Source organism: Chelonia mydas, chromosome 1, assembly GCF_015237465.2.
Source record: "Chelonia mydas isolate rCheMyd1 chromosome 1, rCheMyd1.pri.v2, whole genome shotgun sequence".
Lineage (NCBI taxonomy): Eukaryota > Metazoa > Chordata > Testudines > Cheloniidae > Chelonia > Chelonia mydas.
The window spans coordinates 40,551,172-40,571,055 of NC_057849.1; the positions used below are offsets into that span (position 1 = coordinate 40,551,172).

At 46.0% G+C, this 19,884-nt stretch overlaps 1 protein-coding gene and 1 long non-coding RNA gene across 5 annotated transcripts in view; one reads left to right on the forward strand and one right to left on the reverse strand.

The window, feature by feature from the left end:
* Window positions 1-8,082, forward strand: part of LOC114019347 — a 45,155-nt gene extending 37,073 nt beyond the window's left edge. The window contains exon 3 of the long non-coding RNA XR_005224081.1: window positions 7,869-8,082. This is a non-coding gene — a long non-coding RNA (uncharacterized LOC114019347). The remainder of the gene's footprint in view (window positions 1-7,868) is intronic.
* Window positions 1-19,884, reverse strand: part of LATS2 (large tumor suppressor kinase 2) — a 70,762-nt gene that overhangs the window by 12,420 nt on the left and 38,458 nt on the right. For all 4 annotated transcript variants that reach the window (XM_037890963.2, XM_037890946.2, XM_037890953.2 and 1 more), the window contains one exon: window positions 2,894-3,026. In XM_037890963.2, the coding sequence (XP_037746891.1) occupies window positions 2,894-3,026 (133 nt within the window). The remainder of the gene's footprint in view (window positions 1-2,893; window positions 3,027-19,884) is intronic.

Consider the following 19,884-nt stretch of genomic DNA (forward strand, 5'->3'; position numbering starts at 1 on the left):
CCCTGAAGAAAAGCAACAGGGTGAACATTACTGTCCTCCTTTGGAGGTGTGCCTGGGAACTTGCTGGTACAGAGATGTAATTTACATTTCCTGGGACAGTGAAGCTGATCAGTTTGAGGAGTGTTTGGATCTGTGGAGGTACTAACTACGTGACTCACCAGAAATTATTTTTGCCCACATCCTCCTATCTAGCATGGCAAAATTTGGGGCTGCATATCTTTCATCTGGAAGGGTTTACGTCTTAGTGTATTTTATAGTGTCTGCTAACTGCGCCCATAGAGAACACTGATTCTTTCAGTCTCATCCACAGCTGATGTCAGATAGGCTCCATTTGGTTCTCAGTTGAATGCTAAAAATGTGCTATCAATTTTAATATTAAAAGTTAAAACCATATGAAGAAAGGAAAAGGATTTGAAAACGTACATGCCATAGACCGTAACTGGGAATCTCTGAAGCAAGTGTTTAAACGCTCACACTGGGAATCTAAACGCTTCCAGCAAAGCTTGTATGCCATCTAATCAATTGCAGGAGGCTTACACAACCTAGCATAAGCACTCTAATACGAAACAAATCAAAATGTTTTTCTGGCATGTCAGACAGACACACGCCAATCACAAGCCACCTGAGTTTGGCTTTTTTGAGGATAACAAAGTGAAGGCTTCAACAGAACTTAAAAGAAAAGGGCTTTAAATAGTTGCAGTAGTGATTTGATCCTAAAATCTCCACAGTCTGGCATTCTGTTTAAATGAGACCAGGATGTGATCAGGAAGTAAAAGCAAAAGAAAATGAAAAACAGCTGGGTAACTAGAACCTTTAGGCAGGAAAGATTGCAAGAACAGGGTTTTGAAAATATGAACTGACCTACCAAAGGGAATATGTGCGTTCAGAGGATAATGATTTTAATATATTTGAAAGAAAAAACCCATCACCCTACACATAAGGCAAAACATGGTTATTAAATAATTCTGTCAATATTATTTTAAATTCTTCCTAATGCTTATCTGAGGCCCTGTCTACACATGCCTTATGCCCAAGTCCAAAAAAGGAGAGAGGAACCCTGGCAATTACCATTCCGTTTGCCAGATTATCATCTCCTATACAACACACCTGGAAGGGGGCCTGGAATACAAAATCTCTGCAAGTACCCTGTATCCCCCTCACTCCCATACATTGTCCCACTGGAAGTGCAGGATTTATAGAAATCAGCAGGGCCCAGCCCCACACATGGCAGAACCCAGAGCCATATATCACCACACAAGAAGCTCCTCCTTACCCCACTTCCTCATAGCGGCTACCAGGGACAGCACTCTATCACCCACAACAGGAGAAATGGCTTTGTCCCCAGCTCTTCCAAGTAACCTCCAAGGGCCTTTCCCTTCCCCGCAGCTTTCCCTCTTCCCAGCCACTCCTCATTAGACTTGCCCAGTCTTAACACCCTCCCCAGCACAGACCCTGGACTGCAGAGTGCCCTTACTGGGATCTGGAGTGGGGAGGGATGGTGAGTGAAGTTACTGCATTAAGCTAAATCAGTTTAAGTGCTACACTAGGGGGTTGTGCCACTGTAACAAAACTGATTTTAACTTGATTTTGTTAATTAATTAGGTACAAGTTTTCCAATACAGACAAGACCTTAGAACGTTATACGTTACCCGTGACATATAAAAACTCACCTCTGGCCAGAGGAGAGGCCAACCCAAGGTTATTGCTAAGCACAACCCACTTCTCTTCCCACATCCTGGTAATGACAATGCTATCTGATCCCATAGGTCGAGCTACTTAGATCTGTGGTTCTCAACCTTTCCAGACTCCTGTACCCCTGTCAGGAGTCGGATTTGTCTTGCGTACCTCCAAGTTTCACCTCACTTTAAAAACTACTTGCTTACAAAATCAGACATAAAAATACAAAAGTGTCACAGCACACTATTACTGGACAATTGCTTACTTTTCATTTTGTCTGTATGAAATGTTAGTTTGTACTGACTTTGCTAGTGCTTTTTATGTAGTCTGTTGTAAAACTAGGCAACTATCTAGATCAGTTGATGTACCCCCAGGGCTACATGTACCCCTGGTTGAGAACCACTCGGCAGAGTTTTACCGGCATAGCTATGTTGGTTAGCAATGTGAAAAAAATCACCCCTGCAGCAGACACGTAATTATGTTGGCAAACCCCTGGTGTAGACACACCTGTGCCACCAGAAGAGTGCTTTGGTAGGCATAGCTAATGTCATTCAGGGAGCCTCCCTTCTGGTGGCACAGGTGTGTCTACACCAGGGGTTTGCCAACATAACTACGTGTTTGCTGCAGGGGTGATTTTTTTCACACTGCTAGCCAACATAGCTATGTCGGTAAAACTCTGTCAAGCAGAGTAAGCCTAGGAGTAGGAGGTGATTTTACCTCTGTCAATTAGGCATAAATTTTTAACAGTGAGAGTGATTAATCACTGGAATAAACTATAAAGGGAGTCAAACAAGTTACTGTGCTCAACACAGGGGTATCTGGGTGAAAGTTAATGGCCTGTGACATACAGGAGGTCTGAGCAGATGATCTAATGGTCCCTTCATGGATTCAATAGAATTGAAGGCCAGAAGTTGCTGGGAATTTCCAGTCTGCAAGACCAGACTCCTGTTGAATCTAGGGACCTTGCCACAGAAAGTACGTCCAGTTTGCTGTGGCGCATGCAGGGCCTCGCCCTCTTTCGCCCTAAAGTGGACTCTCAGAACAGGGTTGAGGCACACTGGCAGGACTGAGTGGAGAAGCTGGTATTGTTGTTCCTATGAACAGAAAACTCCTGCCCACTACGGTCAATTCAGCTCTTTTCACCCACTACAAATTCAATTGAAAAATAAATACATTGCAAGAAAGAGGGGTATAATTTAAAGGAAACTTTTCTTACCTGGCGAGGTCTGTTTAATCACACGTACTATCTGTTCATTTCTAGGATCCAGATAGCCCATCTTACTAATGTACTCCAAAGCTGCTTCAATGCTTCTGCTGCCTGTCTGCTTCAGAGCTCGTACAGCCATCTCCTAAATAAAATTAAAAGCAGAGTAAGAGGTAAAGCATACAGTCAGACAAAAATCAAGAATGATCTCTTAGTCTAGGGATCAACAGGACTTTTATATTTAAAACAATATATTATACAATTCACACCAAATCAGGCTGATTACGACCAATTGGACTTGTATGTTTTCAAAATATTTGTGAGCGTGAAGTGACTTTTGTTTTGTTTTTTTAAATACTCAAACTCTGGCAAGGTATTGGATACCCCACTTCCAGAATGGACTACATTTTTCTGTGGTATGCCAAATGACAGCTAAAAATTCGGGTAGCTACAGGTCTTTAATATTATTTTCTCATTTGCTATAGTTCTACATTAGTGTAAATTTTAAAAAGGTAATTCAAATGTTGCTGCTATTCAAAACAAACTCGTATAAACAACATAGGAAACAAGAATCATACACATATCTTAGGAAAATTCAAATAAAACTCATCAGACATGTTGGCACAGGTACTGTTTCAATGGCAAACCCTGCTAAAAAGCCTGGAGGTTCATTTAGGATAAACATTGTCCATCTACCATATCCTGTAAGTCCCCCCCCCCCCCCAGTGTCTCTTCTCCCTCCCCACCGTCCCCCAAGACAACAAATTAGCTCTCTTTAGAACAGGGGTTCTCAGGACAAATTTTTTGGTGGCCTCAGAGTGCGGCCACCAACTCTTGCTGGTAGTCACTCACACTTTTTCCTAAAATACTTAATTAGCTTTAGGAAAAACAAATGCATATGCACGAATCATAGTAATTTATTGCTAGCTAGTAAATCTGCTGTGAAAAGTGATATTTGTTAAAATTACTTTTCACAGAAGACTTACTAGCCAGCAGTAAACAAACATACAAGTATCACTTTTCACAGCAGACTTACTCAGTCCTGGCAAGCCTGGGCACAAATTAAGACCTGGATGGGGGGTCGGGGTAGGCAGCAGGGGCCAGGAGTGATGGGGTTGGGGGGGGCGGAGCTGGAGGAGACAGTGAGGGGCCAGAGCCTGAAGCCCCGTGACTGTGGGTTGGGGATGGAGCCCAAAGCTGCACAGCCAGAGCCCGGGGCCCACTGCTGCACAGCCAGAGCCTGAAGCCCTGTGGCTGGAACCTGCCACCCCAGGGATGAGGCCATGAAGCCTGAGCGCAACCTCCTCTGGGAAGGTGGGGAACTCACCGGCTGCCTGCTCCTCCAGCATTGTGCCCCAGCTGTCTCCAGAGCGGGGACAGGGCCCAACCCCTGCTTGCAGCCCCAGCAGCCAACACCAAGGCAGTGCATCCAGGAACAACAAGGAAGGGGAGGGGCCGCTGCTTTGCCACCAGCCCTCCCCCATCACAGTCTAGGAGGCTGTGGCCACAAGAAAAGCTGCCTACCTAGGAGGACTGCTACACATTTGCTGTAGCCAAGAGAGCTAGTGTCTGAAGCAAGCAACTGGGAGCTGGAGTTTAATACTATAGGTACTTTGACAAACTCAGGATTCCTGGGTTTTAATCTCAACTCTGCACCTAATTTGGGGCAAATCTACACTTAAAATGCTGCATCAGCGCAGCTGCACGGATGCAGTTGCACTGCTGTAGCACTAAAGAAGCGCTAAAATGACAGGAGAGAACTCTCTTGTTGGCATAGTTAATCCGCCGCCTCAAGAGGCGGTAGCTATGTCAGTGGGAGAAGCTCTCCCGCCAACATAGCGCTGTCTACATGGCAGATAGGGGGTGTCAATATAACTAATTGGTTCTCGGCCAATGGGAGCTGCAGAGCCGGCACTAGGGTCGGGAGCAGCATGCGGAGCCCCCTGGCTGCCCCTACGCACAGGAGCCAGAGAGGGGACATGCCGCTGCTTCCAGGAACTGCGCGGAGCCATGGCATATGCAGAGCAGGCAAGCCTTCGACCCCGCTCCCCGGCTGGAGCTCTGGAGCAGGGCAAGCCCCAGACCCTGCTCCTCAGCGGCCGTTTGAGGACCGGATTGAAAGGTCTGGTGGGTCAGACATGGTCTGCGGGCCGAGGTTTGCCTACCCCTCGTCTATCACATTGATTCATGAAAGTATAGCATGTCTACGCAAATAGAGGCCACATCTCAGGGACTTGCAGCACAGATAATAAGGCTCAACTCTTTTTTGTGGGAGTGATAGATTACATGCTACCATAGAGTAGAGAGGTTCTCGGAAAACAACAGAACAGTTCTTGGAGCTAAACTGATTTACAACTCCTGAGGATCTACTCCCCCTTTTAAAATCAAAATAACCACTGAGTTATATGGTCCTCAGACAAGTATTTTTATAAACAGAAAAGGCAGAAATGAGGCAAAAAAAAATCTGCTTGGTGCAGTAACCAATGGTGATTTCAGGGCCAAAACATTCTTTTAGACGGAGGAATCAATCCGGCTTCCACCGAGGTCAACAAAAAGATTCCCACTGAGTGCAATGGGAGTTGGATCAGGCCCTTAGCTGCTGATTATTTTCTTTTCACTGAGCCAAATACTTTAAGTTGCATTATGGTTTGAGAACTCTAGCTGATTATTGTGTTTTAAGCTAACGTTACAGCCAGCGGCCAGACTTTAATAAGAAACACAAGCTAAGGGCAGTGTGCACAGAAATCACAAGGGGACAGATCAGTCCCAGCTGCACATCATTCTCTACACTCTATGTGTTCTCTTTTGAGAATTCAAACATTCTCAGTGCAGCGTTTCCATGCACCTTTTCGTTAGCAATGGCTGTGGCTGAAAAAAGAAAACAAGGGGAAAAAAAACTGATTTCAAAAATATTGTTACCTGTTAAAACATTGAGCAAGGAGATTTAAGTGGTCAGCTACATACCTGTGACATTCAATGTTTCTAATGTAAAAGCTATGGTATTTAAGCAGCCACCAGGTCAGCATTTTATGTAAAGTATGGACTCAATATGAGGGGGTGGGGAAGTTGTCTTCCATATTTGGTGGTGTACAGAGAGGAATAGGTGTTTGTGTGCTTTCCAGCCCCCACAGCTCAAAGCAGTGACAGTGGATTGCATAACCAGACAATGGTAATCACCAGATCTATTTGGCACCCCCACTATCCAGGATTGCTGGAACAATTTGTATAGTGTGACTGCTGAGAGCCATTGAACCAAACTATAAACCCTATATATAATGGAAACCACTTCAAGCCAGGGAGTATGTCAGCACCCCTAGTTCCATCCCTACCCCACTACCACAAGCCCCGAGCTGGGAGATAGTTGCTCTACACTAAGCAGCAAGACTTTGCCACAAGGAAAGCCACCTCTAAGCGCTGATGCCCAACAGGGAATATCTGTGTCTGACAGTAAACAGATAATTGGATATGTAAGTGTACAGACTTAATCTTAGTGTGTGCAGTGAAGGCTTTCCCCATTTTAGCCTCCTGCCTGGCTGGAGGCCAACATCATTGGCAGAGCCTAGCGTTCTTGCTGTACTACAGGGTTGTCCAGCAACATTCTTCATTCAAAAAGCTCAGAGTCATCAAAACATATTTATCATTGAATTGAAGATTGCTCAAGAGGTAAGTAATACTTTTCCTGAGAACATTGCGTCTGAAGGAGACAATAGGTCCTCCAAGATTTGGCAAGGATAATTAATTGCTAACAACAACAAAATTAATTACTTGAATCACCATTCACATATAAGGATGGGTGACAGATGCAGGAAACTGATACAAATTCCCCAAGAAAAGGAGATCAAGATTGTGCCAGAACAGATGATCGAGACATGAGAATTAGCCTTTCAGGCCTAGCCCACATTTTTATATATATATATATATACACATATATGCACATATATATATACACATATATGCACATATATATATACACATATATGCACATATATATATACACATATATATATATATATATATATATATATATATACACATATATACACACATATATATATATATATATATATATATATATATATATATATATATATATATAAATAAATAAAAGCCTGGGACTAATAAGCTTTAAAGAATGAACAAAAACAGGCTATTGCCAAGAAACAACTAGAATTTAGAACACTCTTCAAGGCTCTAGTAAATGCCTAATCAAGAAGATAAAAGTCGTGGAATCGACATGTTGTCTGCTGCCAAACTATTCACTCTGCTTGTGTGTTATAGCCCCTCCCTCACCCTGTGCTTGTGTTGTCTATTTAGATGGTAAGCTCTTTGGGGTGGGAGAGTCGACTACTACCCCGTGTTTGTAGGGTGTTTAGCACAATGGGCCCCATTCTTGGATGGGCATTAGGCACTACTGTAATAAACATGATTACAATCAGTATGATGGGTACAGTGACAAGGGGTCAAGCTGTTTGAGTGGATGAAGCACTGGTTTGGATAGCAAAAACAACAGACATTGTACATTTCATAATAAGATGATCAGTGCTCAGAAATTCATGTCAGAAATGGCTTTACTCAATATTCAAAATAATGACCTGAAAAAGAAATAATTTTCTTTTGTCTGGAACATTGAAGGGATTAAATTGAGGTGGGAAGGAGAAGTTGGGGTGGGGAAGGATGGGACAGGAGACAGACAGACAGACAAATTACTAAAAGGATTTCCTCCCTGGTTTCTTACAGCAAGGTTGCAATAGCATCATTCAGGATGAACAGTACTACCCGTGGAGTGCTCACTGTGCGGAAGTGTATAACAATCTGGCCCTTAGACAGTATTCTATCTGCAGGAAGGGTTGGTCATCTCTGAATGTCTATACATTCACCAGCACAGTACTAAACTAATAAATAAAAACCTGGTATAGAGGCAATGTTATGCAGTACTAAAGTGCAAACCAAGGTTCATAACCCTATTTTTTTCTTCTTATGACCCAAGCAGGTGGAAGCAGGGAGGACTTGTAGCTGCAATGCTTTCAGCTCCCAGGACAGAAAGGGGACCACTACTAGCACCATTAACTGAAGTCTAAGCCGTCGTCTACACTAGGAGTTTAGGTCGAATTTAGCAGCGTTACATCTATTTAACCCTGCACCCTCCACATAACAAAGCCATTTTTGTCGACTTAATGGGCTCTTAAAAACAATTTCGGTACTCCTCCCCGACGAGGGGATTAGCGCTGAAATCGACCTCGCTGGGTCGAATTTGGGGTAGCGTGGACACAATTTGACGGTATTGGCCTTCCGGAGCTATCCCAGAGTGCTCCATTGTGACGCTCTGGACAGCACTCTCAACTCAGATGCACTGGCCAGGTAGACAGGAAAAGCCCCACGAACTTTTGAATTTCATTTCCTGTTTGGCCAGTGTGGCGAGCTGATCAGCACAGGTGACCATGCAGAGCTCATCAGCACAGGTGACCATGGAGTCCCAGAATCGCAAAAGTGCTCCAGCATGGACCAAACAGGAGGTACTGGATCTGATCGCTGTATGGGGAGACAAATCCGTGCTAGCAGAACTCCATTCCAAAAGACGAAATGCCAAAATACTTGAAAAAAATCTCCAAGGGCATGAAGGACAGAGACTATAACAGGGACCCACAGCAGTGCCATGTGAAACTTAAAGAGCTCAGGCAAGCGTACCAAAAAACCCAAGAGGCAAACGCCCACTTGGGGTCAGAGCCCCAGACATGCTGCTTCTCTGATGAGCTGCATGCAATTCTAGGGGGTGCCCCTACAACCCCACACCTGTACATGGACTCCTGCAAGGGAGTCTCACGCAACAGGGATGAGGATTTTGGAGATGAGGAAGATGATAAGGAGGGGGAGATTGAAGATAGCGCACAACAGGCAAGCGGAGAAACCGTTCTCCCCAACAGCCAGGAACAACCAGGGCTCCCGGACCTTGAAGGCAGAGAAGGCATCTCTGGTGAGTGTACCTTTGTAAATATAATACAAGGTTTATAAGCAAGCATGTTTAATGATTAATTTGCCCTGAAGACTTGGGATGCATTCACGGCCAGTACAGCCACTGGAAAAGTCTGTTAACGTGTCTGGGGATGGAGCGGAAATCCTCCAGGGACATCTCAATGAAGCGCTCCTGGAGGTACTCCCAAAGCCTTTGCAAAAGGTTTCTGCGGAGGGCAGCCTTATTGCGTCCTCCATGGTAGGACACTTTACCACGGCAGGCCAGTAGCACGTAGTCTGGAATCATTGCATAAGAAAACATGGCAGCTTGTGGTCCCGGTGTTTGCTGGCATTCAAGCAACATCCGTTCTTTATCTCTCTGTTATCCTCAGGAGAGTGATATCATTCATTGTCACCTGGTTGAAATAGGGGAATTTTATTAAGGGGACATTCAGGAGGTGGCTGTTCCTGCTGGGCTGTTTGCCTGTGGCTGAAAAGAAATCATCCCCGCTGTTAGTCACGGGGTGTGGGGAGGGGTGAAGCGATCATCCCAGAGAATTGGGGGGGAGGGGTGTTGTTTTTGCTTTAACGTGCAGCACAAACCCAACTATCAGCCCCTCCTTTTAAATGGCCAATGTGTCTTTTTCAATTTTACTCTCTCTTTTTTCCCTCCTGCAGCTGCAAATGTTTCAACGCTGCCACTAGCACCTCCGTGCCAGAGGCTAGCGCAGATAAGAAGGCAAAAAACAAAGGCACTCGCGATGAAATGTTCTCTGAGCTCATGCAGTCCTCCCAAACTGAAAGAGCCCAGCAGAATGCGTGGATGCAGACAATGGCAGAGTCCAGGAAAGCACAAAATGAACGCAAGGACAGATGGCTGGAGCAACAGGAGAGGTGGAGGCAGCGTGATGAGAGGAGGCAGGATGCGATGCTGAGGCTACTGGAGGATCAAACTGATATGCTCCGGCGTATGGTTGAGGTGCAAGAAAGGCACAGACCGCCACTGCAGCCCCTGTGTAATCAACTGCCCTCCTCCCCAAGTTCCATAGCCTCCTCACCCAGACGCCCGAGAATGCGTGTGTGTGTGTGGGGGGGTCCACCCCACCCCCGGTCACCCAACCACTCCACCCCAGAGGACTGCCCAAGCAACAGAAGGCTGGCATTCAATACGTTTTGAAGGGCAGTGTGGCTTTGTCCTTCCCTCCTCCCCCACCCTACCCCACCTGGTGCTTCCCCCTTCCCCCACCCCTCCCAGGCTACCTTGGCAGTTATTCCCCTATTTGTGTGACGAATTAATAAAGAATGCATGAATTTGAAACAACAATGACTTTATTGCCTCTTCAAGTGGTGATCATAGAATCATAGAATATCAGGGTTGGAAGGGACCTCAGGAGGTCATCTAGTCCAAACCCCTGCTCAAAGCAGGACCAATCCCCAAGGGGATCAAAGGCGGGAGGGGAGGGTGGTTGGCTTACATGGAAGTAGAGTGAACCAAGGGGGTGGGTTTTCATCAAGGAGAAAAACAGAACTGTCACACCGTAGCCTGGTCAGCCATGAAACTGGTTTTCAAAGCTTCTGTGATGCACAGCGCGCCCTGCTGTGTTCTTCTAACCGCCCTGGTGTCTGGCTGCATGTAATCAGTGGCCAAATGATTTGCCTCAACTTCCCACCCCGCCATAAACATCTCCCCCTTACTCTCACAGAGGTTGTGGGGCACACAACAAGCAGTAATAACAATGGGAATATTGGTTTCATTGAGGTCTAACCGAGTCAGTAAACCGCACCAGCACGCTTTTAAACGCCCAAATGCACATTCTACCACCATTCTGCACTTGCTCAGCCGAAAGTTGAACAGCTCCTGACTACTGTCCAGGGTGCCTGTGTATGACTTCATGAACCATGGCATTAAGGGGTAGGCTTGGTCCCCAAGGGTAACTATAGACATTTCAACATCCTCAATGGTTATTTTCTGGTCTGGAAACCAGAGTTCCTGAAGATGCGAGTGTTATGTACCTTTCCCGGCCATCCCACGTTGATGTTGGTGAAACGTCCCTTGTGATCCACCAGTGTTTGCAGCACCATTGAAAAGTACCCCTTGCGGTTTATGTACTGGCTGCCTTGGTGCTCCTGTCCCAAGATAGGGATATGCGTTCTATCGCCCCACCACAGTTAGGGAATCCCATTGCAGCAAAGCCATCCACTATGACCTTCACATTTCCCAGAGTCACTACCCTTGATATCAGCAGCTCAGTGATTGCGTTGGCTACTTGGATCACAGCAGCCCACACAGTAGATTTGCTCACTCCAAATTGATTCCCGACTGACCGGTAGCTGTCTGGTGTTGCAAGCTTCCGGAGGGCTATCGCCACTCCCTTGTGAACTGTGAAGGCTGCTCTCATCTTGGTATTCTTGTGCTTCAGGGCAGGGGAAAGCAAGTCACGAAGTTCCATGAAAGTGCCCTTACGCATATGAAAGTTTCGCAGCCACTGGGAATCATCCCAGTCCTGCAAGACTATGTGGTCCCACCAGTCTATGCTTGTTTCCCAGGCCCAGAATCGGTGTTCCATGGCATGAGCCTGCCCCATTGCCACCAGGATGGCCAAATTGCCGGGGCCCGTGCTTTGAGAGAAGTCTATGTCCGTGTCCTCATCACTCTCGTCACCGCGCTGCCATCGCCTTCTTGCCTGCTTTTGCAGGTTCTGGTTCTGCATATACTGCATGATAATGCACAAAGTGTTTACAATGCTCATAACTGCCGCGGTGATCTGAGTGGGCTCCATGCTTGCCGTGGTATGGCGTCTGCAGGAGAGCAGAGTTGCAGGGGAAGCGGTGGTTGGATGACCAGTGTTGCAGACCATCTGCACCGTCTGCTGCCAGGACACAACAGCTGAGCGGGCTGCACGCTTGCCATGGTATGGCAAGACAAAAGCAGCCAAGCAGAGTGGCAGCAGAAGCAGCCCTGCGAGACCACCAGGAGAGCAGCGTGGCAGCAGAAGCGGCCCTGCGAGACCACCAGGAGAGCAGCGTGGCAGCAGAAGCAGTGGATGACGATGGTCATATAGAGGACCTGCGAGGTGGATTCATAGCAGCAGGAGAGTAGAGTGGCAGCGGAAGCGGTCGTTCGATGACGATGGTTTGCAGCCCTACTGCACCATCTGCTGAAAGCAGTATGGCGCCCGCACGGAAAAAAGGCGCGAAACGATTGTCTGCCATTGCTTTCACAGAGGGAGGGGCGACTGACGACATGTATCCAAAACCATCCACAACAATGTTTTTGCCCCCTCAGGCATTGGGAGCTTAACCCAGAATTCCAGTGGGCGGCAGAGACTGCGGGAACTGTGGGATAGCTACCCACAGTGCAACGCTCCAAAAGTCGACGCTCGCCTTGGTACTGTGGACGCACTCAGCCGACTTAATGTGCCAAGTGGGATTTAGTGGGGTCACACACAATCGACTGTATAAAATCACTTTCTAAAAAAATCGACTTCTATAAATTCGACCTAATTTTGTAGTGTAAACATACCCTAAGGGAAGCTTATTTTAGTCCTTCCAGACAGAGAATAGCCATGGTAACATGCGTATCAGGAGAGAATAGAGTAATGCAAAGTAAAACTAAGACAAAGGCTTGATTTTCATTTCAGATGCCCAGAATTAGAGTTACTCAAAACAATTTCAATTTCAATTTTTTGGCAAAGATTTTCATTTAAAAATTGCTTTTGATAATAAAATAATTTTCAAACTATTTATCAGGTTTGTATAAACTATCTAGCTGGTCAAACTTTTCTGATTTTAAAAAAATTTGGTCAATTTCACAAAAGCCAATAAAATTTTTTAAAAGATTGGCATGAAGTTTATTTACTAATTCTCTCAACCAGCTCTACCCAGGATCAGGAAGTCATACACCATCTAAATTTCCCTAGCAGGGAGAAGCTCCAGCCTCTGGAGTTGGGAGGCAGGTATATTTATACCTACTCAGAGTAAGCATCAGGCCAGCTGCATGAAACTGACATAGAAAGGGGTTAAGGAACATAAGAATCAGAAAATGATAAAATTACCTAGGAAACTTCACAACTAATACAAACCGTTTTAAAATACTTTGATGCAACGTATTTGTATTAAAGTAATAAATTGCACATAATGGTTTGTTCTCTTAACTGAGTTCATACAGTACATCCCAAAATGGTAGATTCTTTAACATGTGCGGCATTTGATCACCAGTGTCTCGTGAAGGAAACCTGCCAGGTATAAGATTTAGACATATCCAAGGTCCTGAAGTTAAGCCATTTGGAAATATTCCAAGTGTCGCTGCTCATCATTTGCAAACAAATGCTTGTAAGATACAGTGATGACTTATAACAAGGCATTTCTAGACAGAGACTGTAGGTGTAAACATTTCATTCAAGAGATGTTACATGTTTTTTAAAAAAAAATTACACGAGGCTTTCAAACCCAGGAAGAGTTAATTACATAAGTCCTGTTAAAGTCAATATCTGAGTGCATGTGTATGCATACAGACACTTCTGTTGAAATGGGTTTAGTTGTAGTAGGCTTAGAAATCCCTTGAAGGCAACACATGAAAAAAGCCCCGTGCATTCTCTCTCTCTCATGGAAAAAATAAATAAATAAAAATACTGTTCCTGTATGTATTTTAGGCCAAACATGAAGATGCATTCTCTTGTTAAGATACATAAGTTTGTAGCGTAGGCATGCCCTAAGTAGACCTATGGTCAAAGGCAATGTGTAGGGAGGACATGGGGGGGTGGGTCTCAAGTGCCCCCCACCCCCGATTGGCCTGCTAGCGTGGGGAGGGAGAGCGGCTCTGTCCTTCTTTCCCTGTTCTCCCCCTGCACGTTTGGCTGCTCTCCCTGGTAGCAGGGTGGGGAGCAGGACGGAGCTGCTTCTGCCTGAGAGTGCCTGGCTGGGAGGCAAGCGGCTGCCCACTCCCTGCCCAAGCTCGGCTGCCAGGGACAGGGTCCGAGCATTCCGGGGAGGAGAGGGTTCCGACTCGTTCAGCCTCTATCCCCGGCAGCAGGGCTTGGGCGGTGGCCGCTCACTTGCTGGGGACAGGAGCTGAGCGAGCCAGAAACATCCCGCTTGCTCGGCCCCTGACCCAGGCAGCTGAGCCCGGGCAGGGAGCAAGACACCACAGTCTCTCAGCCAGGCAGAAATGGCTCCGTCCTGCTTCCCGCTTGGCTGCCAGGGAGAGCGGCCAAAAGTACTGGGGGGAGGTGCAGGGAGAGAAGGACAGAGCTCCCACAAGTAACGTGTGGCGGGGAGACCACGGGGGCTCAGGGCGGGGGTCACTGGACAGAGGACACGTGGGACAAATCACGTCCTCCCCTTTAGATTGTGGAGCGCCGCACCCCACTATAGGGAGGCACCAGTTGTCTATGCATATGGTGGTTCATGTCCACACTACCCTCCTTCTGGTGGTGGTGTGTGTCTTTACCAGGAGCGCTTCCACTAACTTGAGAGGGGCAGTGCGGGGGGCTGAGAGACCGCTTTCAGCTCCACATGCAGCTCCCCGCTGAGAGCCTGGCTGCTCCCCAGGCTCTTGGCTCAGCGCTCCCCGCTGTCCGCTGAGAGCCCGGGTGGCTGCCAGACTCCCAGTGGGGAGCCGGGAGCCTTGGTGCAAGCAAGGCAGGCACAGCCCGGCTGGGAGAAGGGAGCCCGGGGGCAGCCAGCCTCTAGTTGGAGCCCCCCACCCATCTCAGGGTGACAGCCCAAGCTCTGAGCAGCTTTCTTGTCAATGTCACAGCTTCAGCCATGAAACTGACAAGAATGACAGCCAACAACCGATGTAAGTAACCTGCAGCATCTACATGGACATTGTGTCACCCTAACTACACTGACATAAGCCCTACGCCTCTCCTGGAGATGAAGTTATTATGTCGATGCAGTAGGGCACTTACATCGGCGGGAGCAAGGTTGTAGTGTAAGCTGATGTAAGCTACCTTACGTCGACCTAACTCCGAAGAGTAGACAAGGGCTTAATTTACTGTTGTACTACAACAGTTCCTGGAAGCATATCAAGTAAAATGAATGCACAAGGCCCTGTCCTGAAGAGCTTACACTCCAAGTTAACACATGCTGCAATGAAAGGACAATAAAAATAATGCAACAAGGAAAACAGTGGCCAGCGCATTCAGAGATGAGGGTGTTGACAACCAAAATGGGAATGGGACTTCCCAACTTGCTCGATGAAGAGAAAGAAGAAAAGAGAGAATGGAAAACGTCTCAGTTCAAGCAAGCAGACAGCTGGGCTCATTGACAGACGGAAGCTCCCACTCCTCCTACAAGCCAGGAAAACGGAAAGTAGTAGGAGAGAACAGCAGCAGTGATAGAGAGTACTGCTTTCGGATCAGATGATCCTCGATTCAGGTCCCAAGAAGAAAAGACTCATCCTTGACTTTCTGCCCCCAATAATGCTTGTATGTTGTCTTTCTATTTCCCCTTCTCTGCAAGATGCTAACCCAGAGATTAACACATTTTCTTTGAATAGCTGTGCATCAATGGATTTTCTCTCCCCATAAACATGTAAAACTTCTTTTTCAAAATGACAACAAAACAAAATAATCACCCAAAAACCACAGCACCTAATAGGAGCACGTACAGGATTCTGTTAGTTTAAGCAATGCAATGAGTAGGCCTTTCAAAGTAGTGTAAATATTGCCATACCAGAACACAGTAATGTTCTCATCTTGTCCAGTCTCCTGACTGTGCCAGTGGCATACTTATTGTTGACGCAGTTTAAAAATAAATGCAAGCTATACAAATATCAATGGTTTGCTGTCAAAACTGGGAGGATGTATCTAGTGGGGTCACTCCTGCATCCAGTACTACTCATTATTTTCATTCATGACCTGGATAGTGGAGAGGAGAGCATACTTATAAAATCTGCAGATGATAACAAACTGGGAGGGCTTGCAAACACCTTGGAGGACAGGATTAGAATTCAAAATGATCCGGACAAATTGGATAGTTGGTCTGAAATTCTACAAGATGAAACTCAGTAAAGATAAATGCAAAGTACTTCACTTAGGAAGGGAAAAATCAAATGCATCATTACAAAATGGGGAATAACTGGCTAAGGTGGTAGTAGTGCTGAAAAGGATCTCGGGTTATAACGGATCACAAACTGAATATGAGTCAACAATGTACTGCAGTTGCCAAAAAGGCTAATATTAAGGAGTGTATTAACAGGCATGTTTATATAAGACACAGGAGGTAACTGTCCTGCTCTACTCAGCACTGGTGAGGCCTCAGCTGGAGTACTGTATCTCAATTCTGTGCGCCATGCTTTAGGAAAGATGGTGACAAACTGGAGAGCAACAAAAATGATCAGAGGTTTGGAAAACATAACCTATGAGGCAAGGTTAAAAAAACTGGGTAAATTTAGTCTTGAGAAAAGAAGACTGAGGGTGGACCTACTAACAGTCTTCAAATAAGTTAAGGGCTGTTATAAAGAGGACTATGATAAGGGTAGTTAAACTCTGGAATAAGCTTCCAAGGGAGATTGTGCAACCCCCATCATTGGAGGTTTTAAAACCAGGTTGGACAAACTCTTGTCAGGAAGGTTTACATGGTCCTTCATCAGTGCAGGGGGCTGGACTTGAGCACTTCTCAAGGTCCCTTCCAGCCCTACATTTCAATGATTCTATATTAGGAGAACATTAAAGTTGCACACCTAAGCACTCCAAAAGCCACAAAGTGTCAATGTTAAAGTTGTCCATGCAACTTTAACACTACCCCGTGAGCGTAAACATTATGATTACGGCTACAGTTTTGTCATGCAAATTTTCAGTCTCACAGCAGAGGTGTGGGGGAAAAACCATAGTCATGGAAATGTCACAGGGTACAGGGGGTGGATGGTGGAGAGCGAACCCACCCCAGTGAGGAGGGAAGGCCCGGGGGGTGGGGGGGGTGGGAATAGGGGGGTGGAAACCGAGCCCACCCCACAGTGGTGGTTCCTGTTTTGTGGGGCTAGACCTGGCTCCCCTCTCTAACAGTTGTTACCCCTGGCACTAGGTCACAACATCAGTCAAATCTGGCCAGTCTGCCCTTCCATCTCCATCTGTAGAGGGGGTGGATGCACCAAACATGAATGGTGCTGTGACCACATGGGCCAGGTCACAATGCCCAGCACAGGGAGATGAAGCCACAGAAGCTGCCACTGACACAATTACCGTGAACACTGTGACCTCCGCACCAAAATCATAGCATTATGATACAGTCTTTAATTACACTAATACATTCTATTTTTCGTATAATTTTTCCTTCAACCTTAGGCACACACGTGCAGAATTTTGTAATCTTCCCTCCCTCCCATATCTTGTATACTTACATTATTTTCATTCTCATAAATCAATATAAATATCATGGACTGTTATGTCCTGATTTTCCAGAAATGCTGAAGATCATCTTAGCCCAGGGGAACAAAACATGCTCAGCATCTCTAAAAACCAGACCACATTTAGGCTTTTTAAAACAAGCTATTTTCTCTCTATGAAATGTTCTATAATAATGTTGTAATCCATGTACTATACATTTTCTTCTCAACTAGCAGGAAACTTGCTTTACATGCAGTTCAGCAATAAGGCAGTTACCCTCAAAGCTAGCTTAGCTGCAGATTTTAAGCGGCTAACATCTCTGCCAGAAAGAAAAGGAGTACTTGTGGCACCTTAGAGACTAACCAATTTATTTGAGCATAAGCTTTCATGAGCTACAGCTCACTTCATCCGATGGGGGTAGCTCACGAAAGCTTATGCTCAAATAAACTGGTTAGTCTCTAAGGTGCCACAAGTACTCCTTCTCTTTTTGCGACTACAGACTAACACGGCTGCCACTCTGAAACATATCTGCCAGAGGCATGCACTGGGGCGGGACGGGGGACAATAATCATTGGGGGCACACCGGGGTGGGGGAGGAGAGAAAAGAGCAAGCTTCTGTCAGGGCGGGGAAAGAGCGAGCTCCATGCGTCTACACTTAAATCTGTCTCCTGCTGACGTCAGTGCCCCATTACAGTGACGCAGGATAGCGCCTCCCCAAGGAGCAGCGAGCCAGAGGTGATGTACTGAGGTTGATGCAGCATGAACGCAGACACTGCATTACTTGTGTCGACCCTAACAGTTCTCCAGCAGCTGTCCCATAATGCCCAACACTTACCACTCTGGTCACAATTGTGAACTCCACTGCCCAGGGATCACGGGGACAAGAAGGCCCCCCTCCCTTTTAAAGCCCCATACATTTTTGAAATGCCCTTTTCTGATTGCCCACCTAGCAGTCCTCTGTTGTTGTGTGCAAAAGCCCAGCTGACCATGCCAGCTTTTGTGCCAGTCCATCTTGGAACAGACGGGGATATTGAATCTCCTGAGCCTACGGAGAGAAGAGGCTGTGCAAGCACAGCGACGGACCAGCTGTAGAAATGTGGACATCTACAAGCAGATTGCTTGGGGGATGCAGGTGAAGGGGTACAACAGGGACCAGCAGCAGTGCCACATGAAAGGAACTGCATCAGACATATCAGAAAGCCAGGAAGGCCAACAACCGATCCGGTGCGGAGCTGCAGACCTGCTGCTTTTCCAAAAAGTTGCGTGCCGTCCTTGGTGGAGACTATCACCACCACAGATCTCTCCGAGGAGCCTGAGCCACAGACCCCTGGCGTGAACAGCGAGGACAAGGAGGCAGCAAAGGAGGAAGCAGAGGACGATAGGGGACATGCAACAGAGAGGTGGGGGGCGGGGAAGAAGTCCAGCTATGCCATGAGCCAGGACTTGTTTGAGACTCCCCTACAGTCCAGTCAGTCCAAACAACTACAGGACACATGATTTTTCCCCTCTGGTTTAATGAAATTGGCAAATGTGTTCTTCAGTGAGGCACTACTGATATCAGTATTGAAGTCCAATTTAAGAAATGAAAATAAATATTGCAGCATTCAACAAGGAACCAAATATAAAATTCAAGGAAGAATGTTCAGTAAATTGCTCTCATGGGTTTATAAATTCCGCTAAGTGAAAACCTCCCACTAGAATAAAACCTCCATCACGCATAAAATATACATGATGCATACATCCATACTGCAATGAGATGCTCGTAGCAGGCTGGCGAGGCTCAGGCTATGGGGCTGTTTAATTGCATTGTAGACATTCAGACCCAAGCGGAAGCCCGGGTTGTAGATCCTGAGAGGTGGGAGAGCTCGAGTCCTGGGACCCTCCCACCAATCAGGGTCCTAGACCCCGGGCTCCCGCTTGAGTCTGGACGTCTACACTGTAGTTAAATAGCCCTGCAGCATGAGCCTGGTGAGTGGGAGTCAGATGAAACAGGCCAGCTGCAGGTTTTTAATTGCAGTGTAGATATACCCAGTGACTAGGTTTCTGGACAAAACATACCCATGATACGGTCACTGTTGCCTCCTGACTGAGGGGACAGTACTCCCTGTGGGCTGACACTGTCCTTTTACAAAAGGACCGCTAGGATGGCTACATTTTCATAGAGATGTGCCTGAATCACGCTCAAAAAATGCAGAGTTGTGCATATAAAAATATTCCTTCAGTAGGTGTCACTTAAACATGCAAATCCTACTGCATGGCCAAGAGAGCCAAATGATGTGGATTAGGGCTGTCAATTAATCGCAGTTAACTCATGCAATTAACTCAAAAAATTAATTGTGATTAAAAAAATTAATCACAATTAATCGCACTTATAACAATAGAATACCAATTGAAATGTATTAAATATTTTTGGATGTTTTTCTACATTTTCAATATTGATTTCAATTACGCCACAGAATACAAAGTGCACAGTGCTCACTTTATATTATTATTTTTGATTACAAATATGTGCACTGTAAAAATGATAAACAAAAGAAATAATAGTTTTCAATTCACCTCATACAAGTACTGAAGTGCAATCTCTTTACTGTGAAAGCGCAACTTACAAATGCAGATTTTTTTTGGTTAATAACTGCACTCAAAAATAAAACAGTGTAAAACTTTAGAGCCTACAAGTCCACTCAGTCCTACGTCTTATTCTGCCAACCGCTAAGACAAACAAAT